At 42.4% G+C, this 18,416-nt stretch overlaps 2 protein-coding genes across 3 annotated transcripts in view; both read right to left on the bottom strand.

Annotated features, from left to right (window-relative positions):
- Positions 1 to 4,181, bottom strand: part of LOC129822726 (transmembrane protein 108-like) — a 90,421-nt gene extending 86,240 nt beyond the window's left edge. Inside the window, exon 1 of one of the 2 annotated variants that reach the window (XM_055881066.1) lies at positions 3,785 to 4,181. The gene's annotated coding sequence lies outside the window, so the exon portion shown is untranslated. The remainder of the gene's footprint in view (positions 1 to 3,784) is intronic. The other variant, XM_055881064.1, reaches the window with a different exon arrangement.
- Positions 4,182 to 6,151: 1,970 nt separating this feature from the next.
- Positions 6,152 to 18,416, bottom strand: part of LOC129822724 (DNA topoisomerase 2-binding protein 1-A-like) — a 42,383-nt gene continuing 30,118 nt past the window's right edge. The window contains exons 20-27 of the mRNA XM_055881062.1: positions 16,141 to 16,348; positions 15,617 to 15,846; positions 8,608 to 8,750; positions 8,415 to 8,517; positions 7,840 to 8,003; positions 7,413 to 7,631; positions 7,030 to 7,191; positions 6,152 to 6,432 (exon numbers count right to left, since the gene is read on the bottom strand). Coding sequence (XP_055737037.1) covers positions 6,286 to 6,432; positions 7,030 to 7,191; positions 7,413 to 7,631; positions 7,840 to 8,003; positions 8,415 to 8,517; positions 8,608 to 8,750; positions 15,617 to 15,846; positions 16,141 to 16,348 — 1,376 coding nt within the window. The 3' untranslated portion in view covers positions 6,152 to 6,285. The remainder of the gene's footprint in view (positions 6,433 to 7,029; positions 7,192 to 7,412; positions 7,632 to 7,839; positions 8,004 to 8,414; positions 8,518 to 8,607; positions 8,751 to 15,616; positions 15,847 to 16,140; positions 16,349 to 18,416) is intronic.

Here is an 18,416-nt window from a genome sequence, read left to right as displayed (position 1 = left end):
ATGATGTAAAGAATATTTGCTGGTCTGTGGTGTGTAATGAGGAGCAACCAGACGCTGCACTTGACACATTTATGACACTACTTATTCCAGTTACTAATAAGCACACCCCCATTAAGAAAATGACCGTAAAAACTGTTAAATCCCCTTGGATTGATGAGGAATTGAAAAATTGTATGGTTGAGAGTGATTAGGCAAAAGGTATGGTAAATAAATCTGGTAGCCCAACTGATTGGTAAACGTACTGCAAATTAAGAAATCATGTGACTAAACTAAATAATAATAAACTAAACTATGAAACAAAGTTAAATTATATAAAGAATGATAGTAAAAAGCTTTGGGGCACTTTAAATTAAATTGTGGGAACAAAAGCCAACTCTGCTCCTTCATTTATTGAATCAGATGGCTCACTCATCACAAAGCCTACTGATATTGCAAACTACTTTAATGACTTTTTTATTGGCAAGATAAGCAAACTTAGGGATGACATACCAGCAACAAATGCTGACACTACACATCCATGTATATCGGACCAAATTATGAAAGACAAGAATTGTACTTTTGAATTCCGTAAAATCAGTGTGGAAGAGGTGAAAATTATTGTTGTCTATCAACAATGACAAGCCACCAGGGTCTGACAATCTAGATGGAAAATTACTGAGGATAATAGCAGACGATATTGCTACTCCTATGTGCCACATCTTCAATTTAAGCCTACTAGAAAGTGTGTGCCCTCAGGCCTGGAGGTAAGCTAAAGTCATTCCGCTACCCAAGAATAGTAAAGCCCCCTTTACTGGCTCAAACAGCCGACCAATCAGCCTGTTACCAACCCTTAGTAAACTTCTGGCGAAAATTGTGTTTGACCAGATACAATGCTATTTTACAGTAAACAAATTGACAACAGAATTTCAGCATGCTTATAGGGAAGGACCCTCAACAAGCACAGCACTTGATGATAAAATGATTGCGGGGGCTGTCTTGTTAGACTTCAGTGCAGCTTTTGACATTATCGATCATAGTCTGCTGCTGGAAAAACGTATGTGTTATGGCTTTACACCCCCTGCTATAATGTGGATAAAGAGTTACTTGTCTAACAGAACGCAGAGGATGTTCTTTAATGGAAGCCTATCAAATACAATCCAGTTAGAATCAGGAATTCCCCAGGGTAGCTGTTATGGCCCCTTGCTTTTTTCAATTTTTACTAACGACATGCCACTGACTTTGAGTGCAGCCAGAGATTCTATGTATGCGGATGACTCAACACTATACACGTCAGCTACTACAGCGACTGAAATGACTGCAGCACTCAACAAAAAGCTGCAGTTAGTTTCAGAGTGAGTGGCAGGGAATAAGTTAGCCCTAAATATTTCTAAAACTAAAAGCATTGTATTTGGAACAAAAGACTCACTAAACCCTAACCTCAACTAAATCTTGTTATAAATAATGTGGAACTTGAGCAAGTTGAGATGACTAAACTGCTTGGAGTAACACTAAATTGAACTGTCATGGTCAAAACATATTGATGCAGTAGTAGCTAAGATGGGGAGAAGTCTGTTTATATTAAAGTGATGCTCTGCCTTCTTATCAACACTATCAACAAGGTAGGTCCTACAGGCCCCAGTTTTGTCGCACCTTGACTACTGTTCAGTCGTGTGGTCAGGTGCCACAAAAAAAGGACTTAGGAAAATTGCAATTGGCACAGAACAGAACATGTACACAAGAGCTAATATTAATAATATGCATGTCAAGCTCTACTGGCTGAAAGTGGAGGAGAGATTGACTTCATAACTACTTTTATTTATGAGAGGTATTGACACACAGCTCGGACACCCATGCATACCCCACAAAACATGCCACAAGAGGTCTCTTCACAGTCCCCAAGTCCAGAACAGACTATGGGAGGCACACAGTACTACATAGAGCCATGACTACATCAAGTAACTGACGCAGAAGTAAAATTAGATTTTTTTAAAACATAAAAAACACCTTATGGAACAGCGGGGACTGTGAAGTAACACAAACATTGGCACAGACACATGCATACAAACACAACATACGCACTATACATACACATGGATTTAGTACTGTAGATATGTGGTAGTGGTAGGGGACTGAGGGCACACAGTGTGTTGTGAAATCTGTGAATGTATTGTAATGTTTTAAAATTGTAGAAACTGCCTTAATTTTGCTGGACCCCAGGAAGAGTAGCTGCTTTGGCAGCAGCTAATGGGGATCCATAATAAATACAAATACCCACCCACCCACATGCATGCATAGACGCCATACACTCACGACATACGCTTCTGCTACTCTCTATTATCTATCCTGTTGCCTAGTCACTTTACCCCTACCTATATGTACAGAACATAGCTACTTCAATTACCTCGTACCCCTGCACATCGACTCAGTACTGATACTCCCTATATATAGCCATGTTATTTGTACTTGTTATTTACTGTGTATTTATTCCTCGTGTTACTATTTCTATTTTTTATATCTTATCTTTAACTGTGCATTGTTGGAAAGGGTACCTGTAAGTAAGAATTTCACTGTTAGTCTACACCTGTTGTCTATGAAACGTGACAAATACAAAAAAAAATTGGGTTCAGATGTGTGGCAAACTCGTTATGGGTGACAATCTATGCTAGATTCGAAAGAGACTGCCATCATGCGTGTTATTTTGTTTACTTGGTCCCATGGATGTGAATGGTCTCCACATCTCTCATTCTTAGTGTTTCCTATGTTTCACTAACCAGTCTCTGAGCTTTACATACATCATGTCAATAGACCCCAAGGAAGCTGTCAGCTACAGATGCCAATGCCCCTTATTGACTCCGCCCCTCCCCCACCATTGTACACACAGCAGTGGATGATTGTCCCCAGAACAAAGAGAGTGGGGGGTTATGTGGAGAACTGAAGACCAACATTCCAATCACAATGCTAAGGGTGTCCAGCAGGTTCATTTAGGCCTGCTACACACTTACTCAACCTGGTCTCAGAGCATTCCGTGTTATTCTGTATGTTCAACACTACCTCAATGTAGCTGAGGAAACAAAGCTTCCAGTTGAAAAGAAGGTCTTCAGTGTGAGGGAGAACGAGACGGTCGCACTTTTTAATAGAGTGACCCTAATTATGCCCTCTGTTCCTGCGGGTCTCAAAAGAGAAAAAATATATACTTTAATGGACGCAAAACTTCGCTGTCTCTGGTTGGTTTCAATCGTTTCCCCGTCCCATCTTTGTTCAGTGTCAGTTTCACACACACAATAGTTCTCATCAATAACACATTCTATAACCAGTCAACTACAACAATGGATGTATTTTGACATGGAAAATAGCGGTCGTGTGGTAAAACAGTCTCTGTTTGATGAAGTGTTCATTGTTAGCGATGAATATGTTTCAGGGTTCAGTAAACATGACCTAGGTTGTCGACACTGTTTAAAAAAAAAAACGTGTCTCATGTTATTCCCCGGTCTCTCACATCAGTGAACTGTAATCAATAGCTGAGGAATGGGTTATTCATTGATTAGAGTTGCCCTACTGATAACATTATTAATTAAAAGAGGGACATGTGAACCTTCAAGGCTCGCAGACAATCGCACACACGGCGCGCGCGGAAATAAACTGTACGGTGGTAGTAAGACTGTGACATACGCCAAGTGTAGCTACATCTAAACGCTATCTTAGTGACCCAGTGATGCATAGGCAATTTTAAATCGGTATCGACTCACGAAAGATGCTACAATATGAGTACACAGAGCCTAGGTGCCACACAAATGAGTTTGCTTACCTATTACACAAGGTGCGTCGGTACTTCCGAGTACTCCGCGTATCCCAGTCAACTGAATCCAAAAAAGCCGCTGTCTCACCACTCCAGTCACGCAAGCCGCACGCACATATTGCCAGTTCCGAACCAGAATGTCACATGAACTACATGTTCAATCCGACCGTGCTCAACACTGCTGCCCCGGGGAGCTATACAGTTTGTTCAAGCGAAACACAATAGGAGGACGGCGTCCCCTCAAATCCTGGGACCACTGACAACCGTAGATGGTTAACCACACGGTGGAGGCAACAGGCTTGGCTAGCAGTACGAGCATCATATGTGATTTTAAGCTACCGCGCAGTCCAAGATATTCATGAGAGGCGGGCAGAGACTCTGTGCCACCCAAGCACGAAAGGACTTGGGTTTTCGTGGCGGGAGTATGGCGGTGGAATTTTAATGAGGACATATTGTTGCAACAGCAGGCACATCTTTTTGTTGTTGTTGTCCTTACTCAGATTAGGGGCTGTTTCATTGTATTCAGAGCATTCATTGTTCCGTTAAGAAAAGAAGTGCAGCCTGCCTGGAGGCCAGTGACAGGGGAGCACTAACAAGCTTACAAAGGTCATATTGACAAATGAAACAAGACCCTCTAACACCCGTATCTGGCCCGCCAGGCACTTCAATCCCGCCCGCGAGACATTAAAAAGTGTTTTTTGGTACCCCTTTTTCCCCCCCAATTTCGTGCTATCCAATTGTTAGTTACAGTCCTGTCCCATCGCTGCAACTCCCGTACGGACTCGGGAGAGGCGAAGGTCGAGAGCCGTGCATCCTCCGAAACACGACCCAGCCAAGCCGCTTCCCGCTTAACCTGGAAGCCAGCCGCACCAATGTGTCGGATGAAACACCGTACACCTGGCGACCGTGTCAGCGTGCATGCGCTAGAACGCGTTGGGACAAGGGCATCTAGGCCTGCCAAACCCTCTCCTAACCAGGACGATGCTGGGCCAATTGTGCGCCGCCTCATGGGTGACAAAGCCTGGGATCGAACCCGGGTCTGTAGTGACACCTCAAGCACTGCGATGCTGTGCCGAGGCTTTTTGAATTTCAAAATCCCGATGTGGCCCACGAAACAAAAGTTTGCCCACCCCTGCTCTAATAGATTAAAAAGATTAGGCTACCCCATTAAATACAAGTGTTGACAGAAAACATCCAAATTGACTCAATTTAATTACATTATTCTTGATCCTTTATGCAGACATTCCACTTTGGAAGGTTTTATCATAGGCCATTCAACTCTCTCTCTACCAATATTTGGATTAATTAAATTCACTATGAATGGAGGCTTCTCTTTTTGCAATGTTTATTGGGAAAGGAGATGGGCAGTACACATTTCCAATGCCTCAGGCTCCCATCTCCACCAAGGCAACATGGTATTGTTGTGGGAATGTTGTGCTCTCCCCTGGTCTGACTTTCTCATTAGGTTCCTCAGCCCCAGTAGCATCGGTCTTTTAGTATGATCTGGTCAAAAGTAGTGCACTATGTAGGGAATAGGGTGTCATTTGGGATCACACGTGGCTAGTGAGGTTGAGGAGGGGGAGAGAGCCCTTATCTGTGCCTCCAGAAACAGACCTGGGACAGAGGAATATAATTGGGCTTCCCATTGTGAAAAAAAAAGATTCTGATGTTTACAGAAAGGGAGAGACACAGCTGTTGCTAGAGCAGTACAATTGCTTGGATAAGTAGTCTAACACATGTAGTAGGTTCTGATTTGGGGATGTCTCATTTTGCCATTGGTTTTCTTTGTTCTCCATCCCAGTAAGTAGACCTCTGCCTTGGGTAACCTTTGTCAGCTTGTTTTGTGTATACACATTGAGATATATTTGGAATCTAGTATGCGTGAGACCAATGTTCTATCATGTTAAAATGAACAATGATAGCTTAGAGAGGCAATGGCAGCAGTAAGGTGGTAAGTGGATGCCATGAGTAACGAGGCTGGTGCCAGCAGTGATTGTGTCCTAATGACAGTGATAACTGATGTGTGACAGCATGGGTCAAAGAGACACTGGTGTGACACACCCTGAACCAATGCAATTATCACTGTAGGTAGAATTGATCTCAGAAATGACTCACGTTGCCAATGAGAAAAGGGAGAGAAAAAAAGAGTAGGAATGTTACTGCTTTTTCCATCAGTAAACTCAGAGGTGCAAAGCTGAATGGAACAGCATGCGATGCTGTGAAAGGACAATACACTCACTCCAGGTACTATGCTGGGGATTCAAGCCGAATGTAGAGTGCCCTCTACAGGACATAAATTGACAATGCATCTCTGTGTTGAGCGCTTGAGAACATTTGTCTCAGACGAAAGCACCAATCAATCACAACGACACGAACACTTGTCAAATACATTTTATTTTCATACAACTAACATTTTTATTTATTTACAGACATATCATAATGGCTTGCAGGGGCATTTCTAAAATGATGGAATTTACTAGTTGACACCAAAGCTCTAAATGACAATGTTTTTACTTGAGGCGAGTCTTCTTCAACTTTGAGGAATCTCCTGATGCTTTGCGCTTGTGGGAGGGTGTGGCGCGGCTGGCATCTGTGCCCGCTGGCAGACATTGGGCAGCTTCAGGCAGATAGTACATCTCTATTGGTGGAATAGGCTCCTGGACAAAATGAGAGACTCATATGAGAGAGGAGTTTTAGTTTCCATCATTTTATTTCTTCTTAAAGGAGCAACATGTTATATTTAAGCCATCATATCAATTCCTTCATGGTTTTTCAAGGACACCGCATAGAAACCGCTAAAATGGCTTAGTACTGGTTCTTACCTTATCATAATCCCCAAAAACATCTGTTGCAAGGACGTGAAAAACTTGTACACAAACAACCGGCCTGGCTAGTAACAAAAAAAAGCGTGCAGTGTCACGCAGCGTTCTAATAAGCATGTTTTACCTGGGTGGATTTCTATTACTTTGCTACTACTGGTATGTAATTGACATTTAGCACTATTTACATGTGGAAATGTTACATGGATAACCTTTAATTCACTGGCCAGGGTGGGTTTTATGGAGAAGGTTGAACACATTGTATTGTTAAATGAAGGAAAGTAACCACTTTATGGATCAAACATTAACCAAGGTTTCACTTTAGACTTTCCCAAAATTACTGATATAAACCGCCTTTAAAGTAGTCCGACAACAAAAAATGCCTTCCGCAGTCTCTTTGAGGCAGTTATGCATTTTAGTTACAGTCCCACTAACCTGGATGAGGTAGTCTGCAATGAACTCTGGCTTTAGGCATTTGACCCCCTGGGACATGGCCTCTGGCACGTCCACCCGGAAGTCTCCTGGCTTCAACCGACTGAACTCTGCAAACAGGTGGGTGGTTTCCTTGTACAGAGATGGAGAGGGACTGGGGAGAACCTGGAGAGAGGGTAAGGGAGAGGAAAGAAAGATTGGACGAAGAGAGATTAGGAGAGAGGGTGGATGGGATTGATATTCAGAAGTGTACACGTATCAATATCTACAAAGGCAAGTATGAAAGAGAAAAGCAGTAGTTTCTTAGTAGTTTTACCCATACTAAGACGCAGTAAGCGAAGAGAAGATCGAGGTACAGTATGACAGAGTAAGAGCTTTGTTTGAACCTTTGCTCCACCAGACTGCAGGAGTCGTCTGAACCCTGACTCTCTGGTCTGGTCGATGTTCAGCATGACGGTCCAACCGCTGAATGATCCCTCCTGGTCATTGCGGTCCTGCAGGTTCCTCCTCCAGCGCATGGCGGCCAACGCCAGCCTCTTCTGCTGGGAGCTGATGGACGGTAGCACATCCAGGATGGAGCTACTGCCCCACTCATACTCATCCTCCTGGAACACACAGTCAAGATATATAAACAATATGTTTTTTTACTGAGTTGTCCTTCTTGGCCAGGTATCCCTTGTGAAATATGTCTTCTGACCTCATCGGGACTTCCTGGTTAAATTAAGGTTTAATATAACAAGCTGGGCCTAGATGCATGTGGAAGAAATATTGGCATGTTGTGGTGGTCTGATGCACTGACGGCCAGATCGTGACCTGGATGAAGTGTCCTATGGAGCGACAGGCCTCCAGGTAGGAGCGGTGCAGGATCCACTTCCCCGCGGCCATGGCTGCCAGGTACTTCTCATTCCTCAGAGGGGTCCCCACAATGATGTGGGAGCAGCTGGGGTCAAAGCACTGCTTGTCCAGCACCACACCACCTATAGGGACCCCAGAGGAACAAAGACATGTAGAGTCAAAAAGACACACACAGACAAATGCAATAGGGGGACTCACATAGATACAGATGACAGACCGTCTCTGATGAGAAAGAAATAATCAAGTGTTTTCAGACCACTGCAGATAAACAAGTAGGGGTGTCCCCCAAATGGCACCATATTTAGTGCACTACTTTTGACCAGAATCCTATGGGCTGTGGTCAAAAGTAGCGCACTCTATAGGGCTTAGGGTGCCAATTTGAGACGCAACCAAGGCTTAGGGTGCCAATTTGAGACGCAACCAAGGAGTTAAGGCTACTTCCGACCACTGAGATGTAATACAGAGACAACAGGGCAAATACAGTCCAGTTAGGTGGTTACAGACAGGAAGGAGGGTGGAGGATTGAGACTCACCCAGCTCGTCTATGAGGGCGGTGTAGTCTATCCTCTCCTGGGGGATAAGGGAGGACAGCTGGAATCGAGGAGGCTTCTTCTCCGCCACACTCTCCTCTTCAGTCTGTGGAGAGAACAAAGAATCGATTCAACACATCAACATTTACTTATATTACCACCTTACAAGAGAGAAGGAGGCTGCGTGTGTGGTTACCTGTGGCTCTGGGGGCACGGGAGAGTTGGCGAGAGGGAAGGCGATGCTAGGGGATATAGGGGTGAGGCGGTCAGGCTCTGGCTCCTCCACTAGCAGGGTCATCACTCTCTGACCCATCTGCTGGTCAGTGACATCACACACCGCTGGATCGAAGGGGTCAAAGGTCAATGAAAGTTGAATATAACGTCTTCATATCTCAAAATCATTGTCATGTGGTTAATTAAAATTCTATCTAAATGAAAATGATACAAACCATTGCCAACTATGTAAAAATAGTCTACATAAAGCCAACAAATAAAACATTGCAGCCTGCAGGTCGAAAATATCCTGAAAGGATATTTATTTGATCAAATCACATTGGCTACACATGGCCTGTCTGAAACAACCTTGCAACATTGTATAAAATATTCTTGGCCCTCAGTTTCCCGCCAGTGAGCTCTGGACAGACACAGCTGTAGGCCATTTGCACAAGGGATAAGAAGCAGTGCTTGACTTGGGCAGGAGCTCACCAGAGCGGAGTACCGGAACCTCACATTTTCTAATGGATGAGCTCCCGTTCCTCTTATAGAATATTAGCTCAAACGTATTGTGGAGCTCCTACACCTAAATATAAACAGTACCAGCATCCAAAATGAGTACCTATTTCAGTCCAAGTCAAGCACCGATAAGGCTATTTTACGACGTTTCTACTGGATCAGAGCATGTCATTTTTCCCTTTCACGTCGAGTGGTTATCGAAAGGGAGAGCGCTGGAAAGATTTTTCAAATTCATTGAGGAACGATTGTAATTCTCAATGGATGTAAAAACCTGTTTGAGGTGAAGAAAACATTACTTTGAGAAGCTCCACAGGTCATTGGTGGTGGTGCATTAAGCCAATCAGAAATACTTTCAGATCCCCAAATGGGCACATTTATTTGCGCGCAGGCCAGGTAGCTTATAGGCCTACTTCTATGCACGTCCTTACTCAACATTGACAGAAGCGTTCCAAACAAAAGACAATGACTACATTGACTGAACTAGTAAATGGAATTAAATAAACCAAAACATGTTTCTCACAAATGTAGCATAGGTTGCGCACTCTGCCAACAATGTGGCCACTCCAACAATGAGAACAGGACGGACAACTGGAATAATAATATTAAATGCATTAAAAGAAATGACCGTAACCAAATTAACAAACATAGTAGATTAGAAATTATAGGAATTAACGGTAAATGTACTACTGGTGATATACAGTGCATTTGGAAAGTATTCAAACCCCTCAACTTTTTCCACATTTTGTTACGTTACAGCCTCATTCTAAAACTGATTAAATACCTTTTCCCCCCCTCAATCTACACACAATACCCCATAACGACAAAGCAAAAACAGTTTTACATTTTTTTTTTTAAGCAAATGTATTACAAATAAGTATTCAAACCCTTTGCTACGAGACTCGAAATTGAGCTCAGGTGCATCCTGTTTCCATTGATCATCCTTTAGATGTTTCTACAAATTGATTGGAATCTACCTATGATAAATTCAATTGATTGTAAAAGATTTGGAAAGACACACACCTGTCTATTGACTAAACTTTTGACTGGTACGTTATATTTGTTAATCAATCAAATGTATTTATAAAGCTTCTTACATCAGCTGATGTCACAAAGTGCTGTACAGAAACCCAGCCTAAAATCCCAAACAGCAAGCAATACAGGTGTAGAAGCACGGTGGCTAGGAAAAACTGCTCGACTAAAACAATCTAGGTTAACCAAGAGCCTAACAACCAAACAATCAACTAATTGGGGTCAGCCCTATTATGTCTCAGTGTGCAGTTTGATGTTAGTTGCTAACTACCGTTAGCGCAATTGATACCATAGACTTCCAGTCATTGCGCTACCGCTAGTTAGCAATGGCTGGTGAAACTACCTCTAACTTCCTTTATACTGGATGTGATACTTTTTTCTTCTTCTTTTGTTCATTCTTTTTAATTTTACCCCCTTTTTCTCCCCAATTCCCCATCCGGTGATTTTGCAGAGAGCCACATCAATTTACAGAAATACTCATAATAAACACTGATAAAAGATACAAGTATTATACATGGAACTTTAGATAAACCTCTCCTTAATGCAACCGCTGTATCAGATTTTTAAAAAACTGTATGGAAAAAGCACACCATGCTATAATCTGAGTACAGCGCTCAGAGACCAAAACAAGCCATACAGATATCCGCCATGTTGTGGAGTCAACAGAAGTCAGAAATAGCATTATAAATATTCACTTACCTTTGGAGATCTTCATCAGAATGCACTCCCAGGAATCCCAGTTCCACAATAAATGTTTATTTTGTTCGAGAATGTCCATAATTTATGTCCAAATAACTCCTTTTTGTTCGTGCTTTAAGTTCCAAAATCCAAATAGATGACGCGCAGGCCAGACAAAAAGTAAAAAGATTCCATTACAGTTCGTAGAAACATGTCAAACGATGTATAGAATCAATCTTTAGGATGTTTTTAACATAAATCTTCAATAATGTTTCAACCGGAGAATTCCTTTGTTTGTAGAAATGCTGACATCAGTGGTGCCATGTTCACGGTTTTCCTGCCAAATTGGGCAACTTTGAAAACTATTTCGCGGGTGAACAGTTATTGGTCGTTTTTGCAGGTTTTTGGGCTATTTCCTTGTTGCACCGCTGCCACCATGGCATTTCTTTTAAACTGCATTCTAATGTTGACTTTGCTTAAAGAAACAGTATCAAATGAAGTGTTTATTGCAGGTTCAGTTCTTGGGTCTCGGGGACTGCCCAAGTGGAAATTTGAAATGGAAGTGATGGATCTCGCACAGGTGGTTATTTTTAATGCGGAAAAGTCCTCAATGAAACTGACATTAAATGTGGAGAATGATACATTTGCCTCTGTTGGCCATCAAGTAGCCTATTATTTTATATGCCATTGTAGGCTACCATTTGATAGAATAAATATTTTGAAATGATATCACTGGAGTCATTGCAAATCAATGTACCACTTGTGTAGGCTACCTGGAACTGGCAAAATAATTTTATAAATAGCCTATAACTTCAGTTTGTTGTTGTAGCCTTATGTTAACATGCAATTATTATTCTTGGACATGTTAAGTTAATTAAATTGGAAGTTATCAAAGCTCTATCGCAGTTGCTGATCAGTTGATAGAACGCATTAGATTGACCGTAACAGTAGTCAGACTAGGCTACAGGTATTTATATATATATATATATATATATATATATATATATATATATATATATATATTTTAAACGAAAAAAAAATAACAGGCTGTTGTTGACAAGCATATTCAGTTCATATACATATTATTAATATTTAATTATGTGACTGAAATTACAACCCAATCCTCAGTAGCCTATTCCAGCAGGCTATTGGGAAACAAGCACTTATCTCAAAATCGCCTTGCTATTCATGTTGAATAAATGTGTCTGTTAATTTGAACTAAGCAAACTGCTAAATCGTTCAGTTTACATCTTGCCTACATCTTGTCTTGGCTACTGTAGACTATATGAAATGAGATGTAGGCTATCAGGGGCTATAGGCTACCTGATTTTAGTCTGTAGCCTATGCCTATTGAAATGACAAGTTCATCTCGCAAATAGGCCATTTATAACAGTTTGTAGTCTTAACATATGGCACATCACAGCACAATTACCAGAAAATAGTCTAACATTAGTTTGTTCATGTTCGTCTAAGTGTACAGAGATTTTGAGGTCCTCTGTCCAACTTTAATGACTCAAACTCTGTCGGATTTATTTGTAGTTTTGGACAAATGGGATTGGGATTTAATGGGATTTATTTACAATTATAAACCTGGTTCGAGCCCTGAATACTGATTGGCTGAAAGCCGTGGTATATCAGACAATATACCACTGGTATGACAAAAAAAATACTTTTTACTCTTCAAATTACGTTTGTGACCAGTTTATAATAGCAATAATGCACCCCGGGGGATTGTGGTCTAAGGCCAATATACCACGGCTGCGTCATCCATAATTACAGCCCTTAGCCGTGGTATATTGGCCATATACCATACCCTCTTGTGCCTTATTGCTTAATCATAGCAATCAAACAAGTTAAAATCAACATCCATTGATGGAAAATTATCTGCCGAGTTTAATAAGGGCAAATTATCTTTTCTCTTGCAACATATTCAAAGGGCGGGTTTTGAGTGGTAATTGGGCTTGACATTTTTTCTAGACCTGGTAACCCTGATTGACATGGCTACAGTAGGCTAGCCAATATGAATGCTAGGTGTCTTTTTGTAGCTTTCTTTATGCAGACTTGCATCAGCAGCCAGCATATTTGCATTGAGCATCCTATGGCATTGAGGAGTACACCACATGCGTCATTGGCTTCATCAATAAGTGCATCGATGACGTCGTCCCCACAGTGACTGTACGTACATACCCCAACCAGAAGCCATGGATTACAGGCAACATCCGCACTGAGCTAAAGGCTAGAGCTGTCGCTTTCAAGGAGCGGGACACTAACCCGGAAGCTTATAAGAAATCCCGCTGTGCCCTCCGATGAACCATCAAATAGGCAAAGCTTCAATACAGGACTAAGAAAAAGGCAGGGCTTGCAAACCATTTCAGACAACAAAGGGAAGCACAGCAGAGAGCTGCCCAGTGACACGAGCCTACCAGACGAGCTAAACTACTTATATGCTCGCTTCGAGGCAAATAACACTGAAACATGCATAAGAGCACCGGCTGTTCCGGAAGACTGTGTGATCACGCTCTCCGCAGCCAATGTGAGTAAGACCTTTAATAAACACGTCAACATTCACAAGGCCTCTCCCTGTCTGTAAGTCTGTAATACCAACATGTTTTAAGCAGAACACCATAGTCCTTGTGCCCAAGAACACTAAGGTAACCTGCTTAAATGACTACCGACCCGTAGCACTCACATCTGTAGCCATGAAGTGCTTTGAAAGGCTGGTCATGGCTCACAACACCATTATCCCAGAAACACTAGACCCACCCCAATTTGCATACTGCCGTAACAGATTCACAGAAGATGCAATCACTATTGCACTCCACACTGCCCTTTCCCACCTGGACAAAAGGAACACCTATGTGAGAATGCTATTCATTGACTACAACTCAGCGTTCAACACCATAGTGCCCTCAAAGCTCATCACTAAGCTAAGGTCCCTGGGACTAAATACTTCCCTTTTGCAACTTGATCCTGGACTTCATGGCGGGCTGCCCCCTGGTGGTAAGGGTAGGTAACAACACATCCGCCACGCTGATCAACACAGGGGCCCCTCAGGGGTGCGTGCTCAGTCCCCTCCTGTACTCCCTGTTCACTTATTCATATATTTTTTTAAACTGCATTGTTGGTTAGGGGCTTGTAAGTAAGCATTTCACTCTAAAGTCTACACCTGTTGTTTTTTGCGCATGTGACTAATAAAATGTGATATTGCTAGTATTTTCAGGTTTACATTTGTAAATCACTGTCCCTAAAATAAATTAGCTCATCGAGTAGATTGATAGGTGCTTCATTTTGCTCTGGGCAGCTGGCGTGTGCTGTGTGAAGCCATCAACTCATGTACTGCTTGAGAAGTTGTGACTCGCTGGAGCATGGTGGTCCTTGAATGAACAACCAAATATATTCTCCCAATACAAATAGCATGACATTTACGCATGTAATCCTCAATGGTTTTCAATGGTAGACTGCGACAGAGCAGGTAAATGTTGAACTGGAATAAAAAAAATGCATTGATTGAAAGATGAACTGAGGTCCACACTCCAGTCCAGTCGGTAGCACTAATGCACCTTAAAGTTGGTTGCCAACCGCCATATAAAGTCCAAAGAAGAAGAAGCCTGAGAGATTACTAGAAACAACCTCGGTTTACCCTTTTATGTGTGGACGAATTGTCGGAATAGAGGACCTTGTGCATTTCAGGTAAAATAACAACCCAATGTTTATATCCCAGGACAAATTAGCTAGCAACAGCAAGCTAGCTAGCTAAATTTCCATGAATTTTTCATGCGTTTCGACCTGTACCCAAGGTTCAGAGTTTGTTTTGATATTTCAACCTGCGTGTCCTGTCCGCGCGAGACGGTGCGCGCCTGGTCTAGTCAGCATGTAATTGGATTTCAACTCATCGTTACCACGTTATATGGGACATGCAACACACACCCAGTTACTGAGAGGCGGGACAGACAGCAGTTTTTCCCTGTCATCGCTCACTTTGTGACTGACAGGCACCTGTCCTATCAATAGATTGCTAGAAGATGTATGTCTTTCATTTTAGCTGGAGACGGCTCGGCAGACTTTTTTAGCGACTTGACAAGTATCCTAGTTCATTTAAGTGGAAAAAGTACCAGGCTGAAAATGTGTCTAATTGGCTGTATAACCGACAACTGGTGCTAGTGGAAAACATTGCATTCTCTACTGTCACCTCATATGAAACATTTGATCTCAATTCTGAAGTATATAGCCACTTTTTAAATGTTATTTGCATATTGCATTCTGATTAGCCATATGCTAATGAGGGCCTGTGGGAATGTAGGTGTTCATGAGGAAAGAATCTCTCTCTCTCTCATATGGCTTGTAATGTGTAGCAACATCATGTTAGCAATAAATGTGCCTTCATAAACATACACCGTTAGTAGTTATTTTACTCACGTACAGACAAGTTTGATTGCAAGACAATTTTCACTGTCCAAATACATATGGAGGGGAGTGTATATAGGGAATAGGGTGCCATTTGGAACACATGCATACAAACATGCATGTTTCTACCACCACACAGAGTGAGTAACAAAACACAGACAAATGTTTAGCGATAGAAAAGGTGAATGTTTTGCAACTCGAGTGAGAACTTTGAAAGGGATGCTTTTTTTATGCTGCACATAAATCTAGTCCCTTGCAAGCATGTTGTCATAACCCAATTCAAAGACATTCCATTGTAAAGTTTCACTTGAACTGAGTGTTGATGAAGACAGTTAAAAAAAGATATATATTCTCCTCCTCACCCATTTCCACCAGCTCAGAGTCGGTCATGGAGTCCCTGAGGGTGTGTCCAGCGTGGTCAGAGTGGGAGAGGGGTACAGCTAGGGGTTCAGAGTGCTGGGAGGAGCTGATGGGCCACTGCAGGTTGTCAGCCAGCTTGGCTCTCTCCTCCCGGGCTGTGGGATCGTCCCACACGATCTGCTCACTCTGAGACGGCTCTGTGTTCAGGTCCACGGCTGCCTGACGAGACATCCTGAGTAACACCAGAGGGAGATGCAGAGAGAGTTAAGCCCTATTTACACTCTAAAAGATACAATGTACATGGCCTTATTTCCATGGCAATGGCATTTACATTGTTAACATCTAACGAACTTACGAAATTCAACTCAAGTCTCAAGTAAAATCTGAACATTTGTAGTGAGGAGGAATTTCAAAACAAACAATGGGATGTTTCCCTGGATACAGATCTGGTCATCAGCATAGGGAGACTGAATAGTGAAGGTTATTTTGACCTTTCCCAGCCCTCTGGTCTGTCTGCGTCTCCTACCTCAGTGCCTCCAGGGTGTGTCGGCCGGTTGCGTTGCGGCCCATGCGGGCCTGCCTGTCGGGAGTATGGGGTTGAGAGTCAGACTCCCCGGAGCACTGGCGGGTGAGGCGTGCCGAGGAGAGCCGGCCAGTAGTCATCTTGGTGGCTGACATGATCTCCTGCAGTTGCCTCTGGAGTTTCTCCCTCATCTCCAGGGTTTCAGACAGGTCTGGGAGACAGAGATGGTCAGAGGATGAGAGGAATGAAAGAAAGTGGAATGTATGTGTGTTTTGGGGACCTGCACTCAAGGGATATTCAGTTGACTCCTGAGAAGCGCAAATGTACATTTTTAAATCGACCAACAGACTCAAATTCTGTATGAACCAGAAGGGTCAATACTTACGAACTCTTGCTTAGACCACAGGTTTAAACCCTTTAGAGCAATTATGCTAGCTGTTAGCTTTTCCCATTGGGAAACATGTCACAATTAGCCGCCTTGCTACCATGTCACTTATATTTACGTGAAACTTTTCACACTTTTTCATGAAAGTGTCCTTACATTTTTAAATTTTTTTTTAAACAAAATCTAAATGTTTTATGTAAATGGAATGTTATACAGTAGAAGTGTCCAGGCACTTTTTTTTAGATTTCACTTGGTTTTGAGAAACATACCTCACCAGCAATAGACTTCCTTATTGCTCGTTCTGTAGTACAGGGACCACGGATAAACATGAACAAAGGCTCCTTTTAGAAATGGCAAAGCATACATTTCCATGTGCGAGCATGGGCACGCTTTCTCCTATCACCACAATGGGAACGAGAAAGCACAAGCATGCATGCACACAGAAAAGTATCGCTCGAGTCCAACAAAATGGAATATAACCTTGCGGATAAAGTTCGGAATTACACAATTTCATACGTATAACATCTAGAGACCTGCGTCACTATACAGAGTGCATTGTCGTTTCTAAAAGGACGTATTTGGACATATTGCCAACATGCCTAGCTAAGTTATAAAATAGGATATTACCGTGTTAAGCTTTCACAATGCAATTCAGGGAAACAAATAATTTTGGTCCGCATAGAAAGGAGTCACGAGTGCATTCAGTTGCGTGTGCTGCGACAAATTTTCGTCACAAAAGACAACAAACAGGATCATTCTGTTCAGAACAACCCAGGGTATGACCACATTTCATCTTGTAATTGTACATCAAACATGGTGATCATAAACAATGATACTGTATATGACATGAGTTTTATCACATGGACATGTTTAGTGCACATTTAGACTTTGGCTTGTTTGTGTTTGGCTTGCTTGTATGACATCAACGCGGTATTTACTATAACCCTCAACGTCTCATCAGGAGGGATGGGGCAACTTCTTGTCGCGTGATGTGCTCAAGTTCAGAACGGCTGAAGCGCAGAGCTCTGACGTCATGTGTAGCATGTTACTGTACCGCCACAACCTTCCAATTTAGCCGCTTATCCGTGTCCAAATATCCAATTTTCAACCCGAGTATGAGTGTAAAGCACAGGTGTCAAACTCATTCCACGGGGGGCCGAGTGTCTGCGGGTTTTCGCTCCTCCCTTACACTTGATTGATGAATTAACATCACTAATTAGTTAGGAACTCCCCACACCTGGTTGTCTAGGGCTTTATTGAAAGGAAAAACCAAAAACCTGCAGACACTAGGCCCTCCGTGGAATGAGTTTGACACCCCTGGTGTAAAGGGTTAACAATCATATACACAGGTAACTCCTAAAATAATGGAAACACTTGAGTAAAACAGGGATACAAAGTATATTGAAAGCAGGTGCTTCCACACAGTTGTGGTTCCAGAGTTAATTAAGCAATTAACATCCCATTTTGCTTAGGGTATAGTCTAAGGTCCATCACAGTGTCCCTACAGAACAGCGGTTTTGACAATGCCCTAGCCAAATGGCCATTTCAAACACAGCCCACCAAACGCTACAGAGCTCGGACAGCAAGTTGCAAATGGCCTAAAGGAGTCACTCGCACAAAATGTCAAAACAAGATGGAATTCCACTCTGGAAATGGTAAACCGTGTCCACAGAAACCAACAACCACTGAGATGCTCTGGCACAACAGAAAACTAACATCACCATGCCAACCACAGCTAAACTGGAGAAGCTGCAGAAGCTGGAGGCACTACTGGAGCCTTTACACTAATACTCTCACTATTGGTGTTATAATAAGATTGTGTTTGTGTGTGTGTGTGTGTGTGAGAGAAAGAGCGAGTGTGTAAAGTGTGTGGGTGTGAGAGAGAGAGTAAAGT

This window comes from Salvelinus fontinalis, chromosome 25, assembly GCF_029448725.1.
Source record: "Salvelinus fontinalis isolate EN_2023a chromosome 25, ASM2944872v1, whole genome shotgun sequence".
Taxonomy (NCBI): Eukaryota; Metazoa; Chordata; class Actinopteri; order Salmoniformes; family Salmonidae; genus Salvelinus; species Salvelinus fontinalis.
This window is presented reverse-complemented; position numbering and strand designations above follow the sequence as displayed.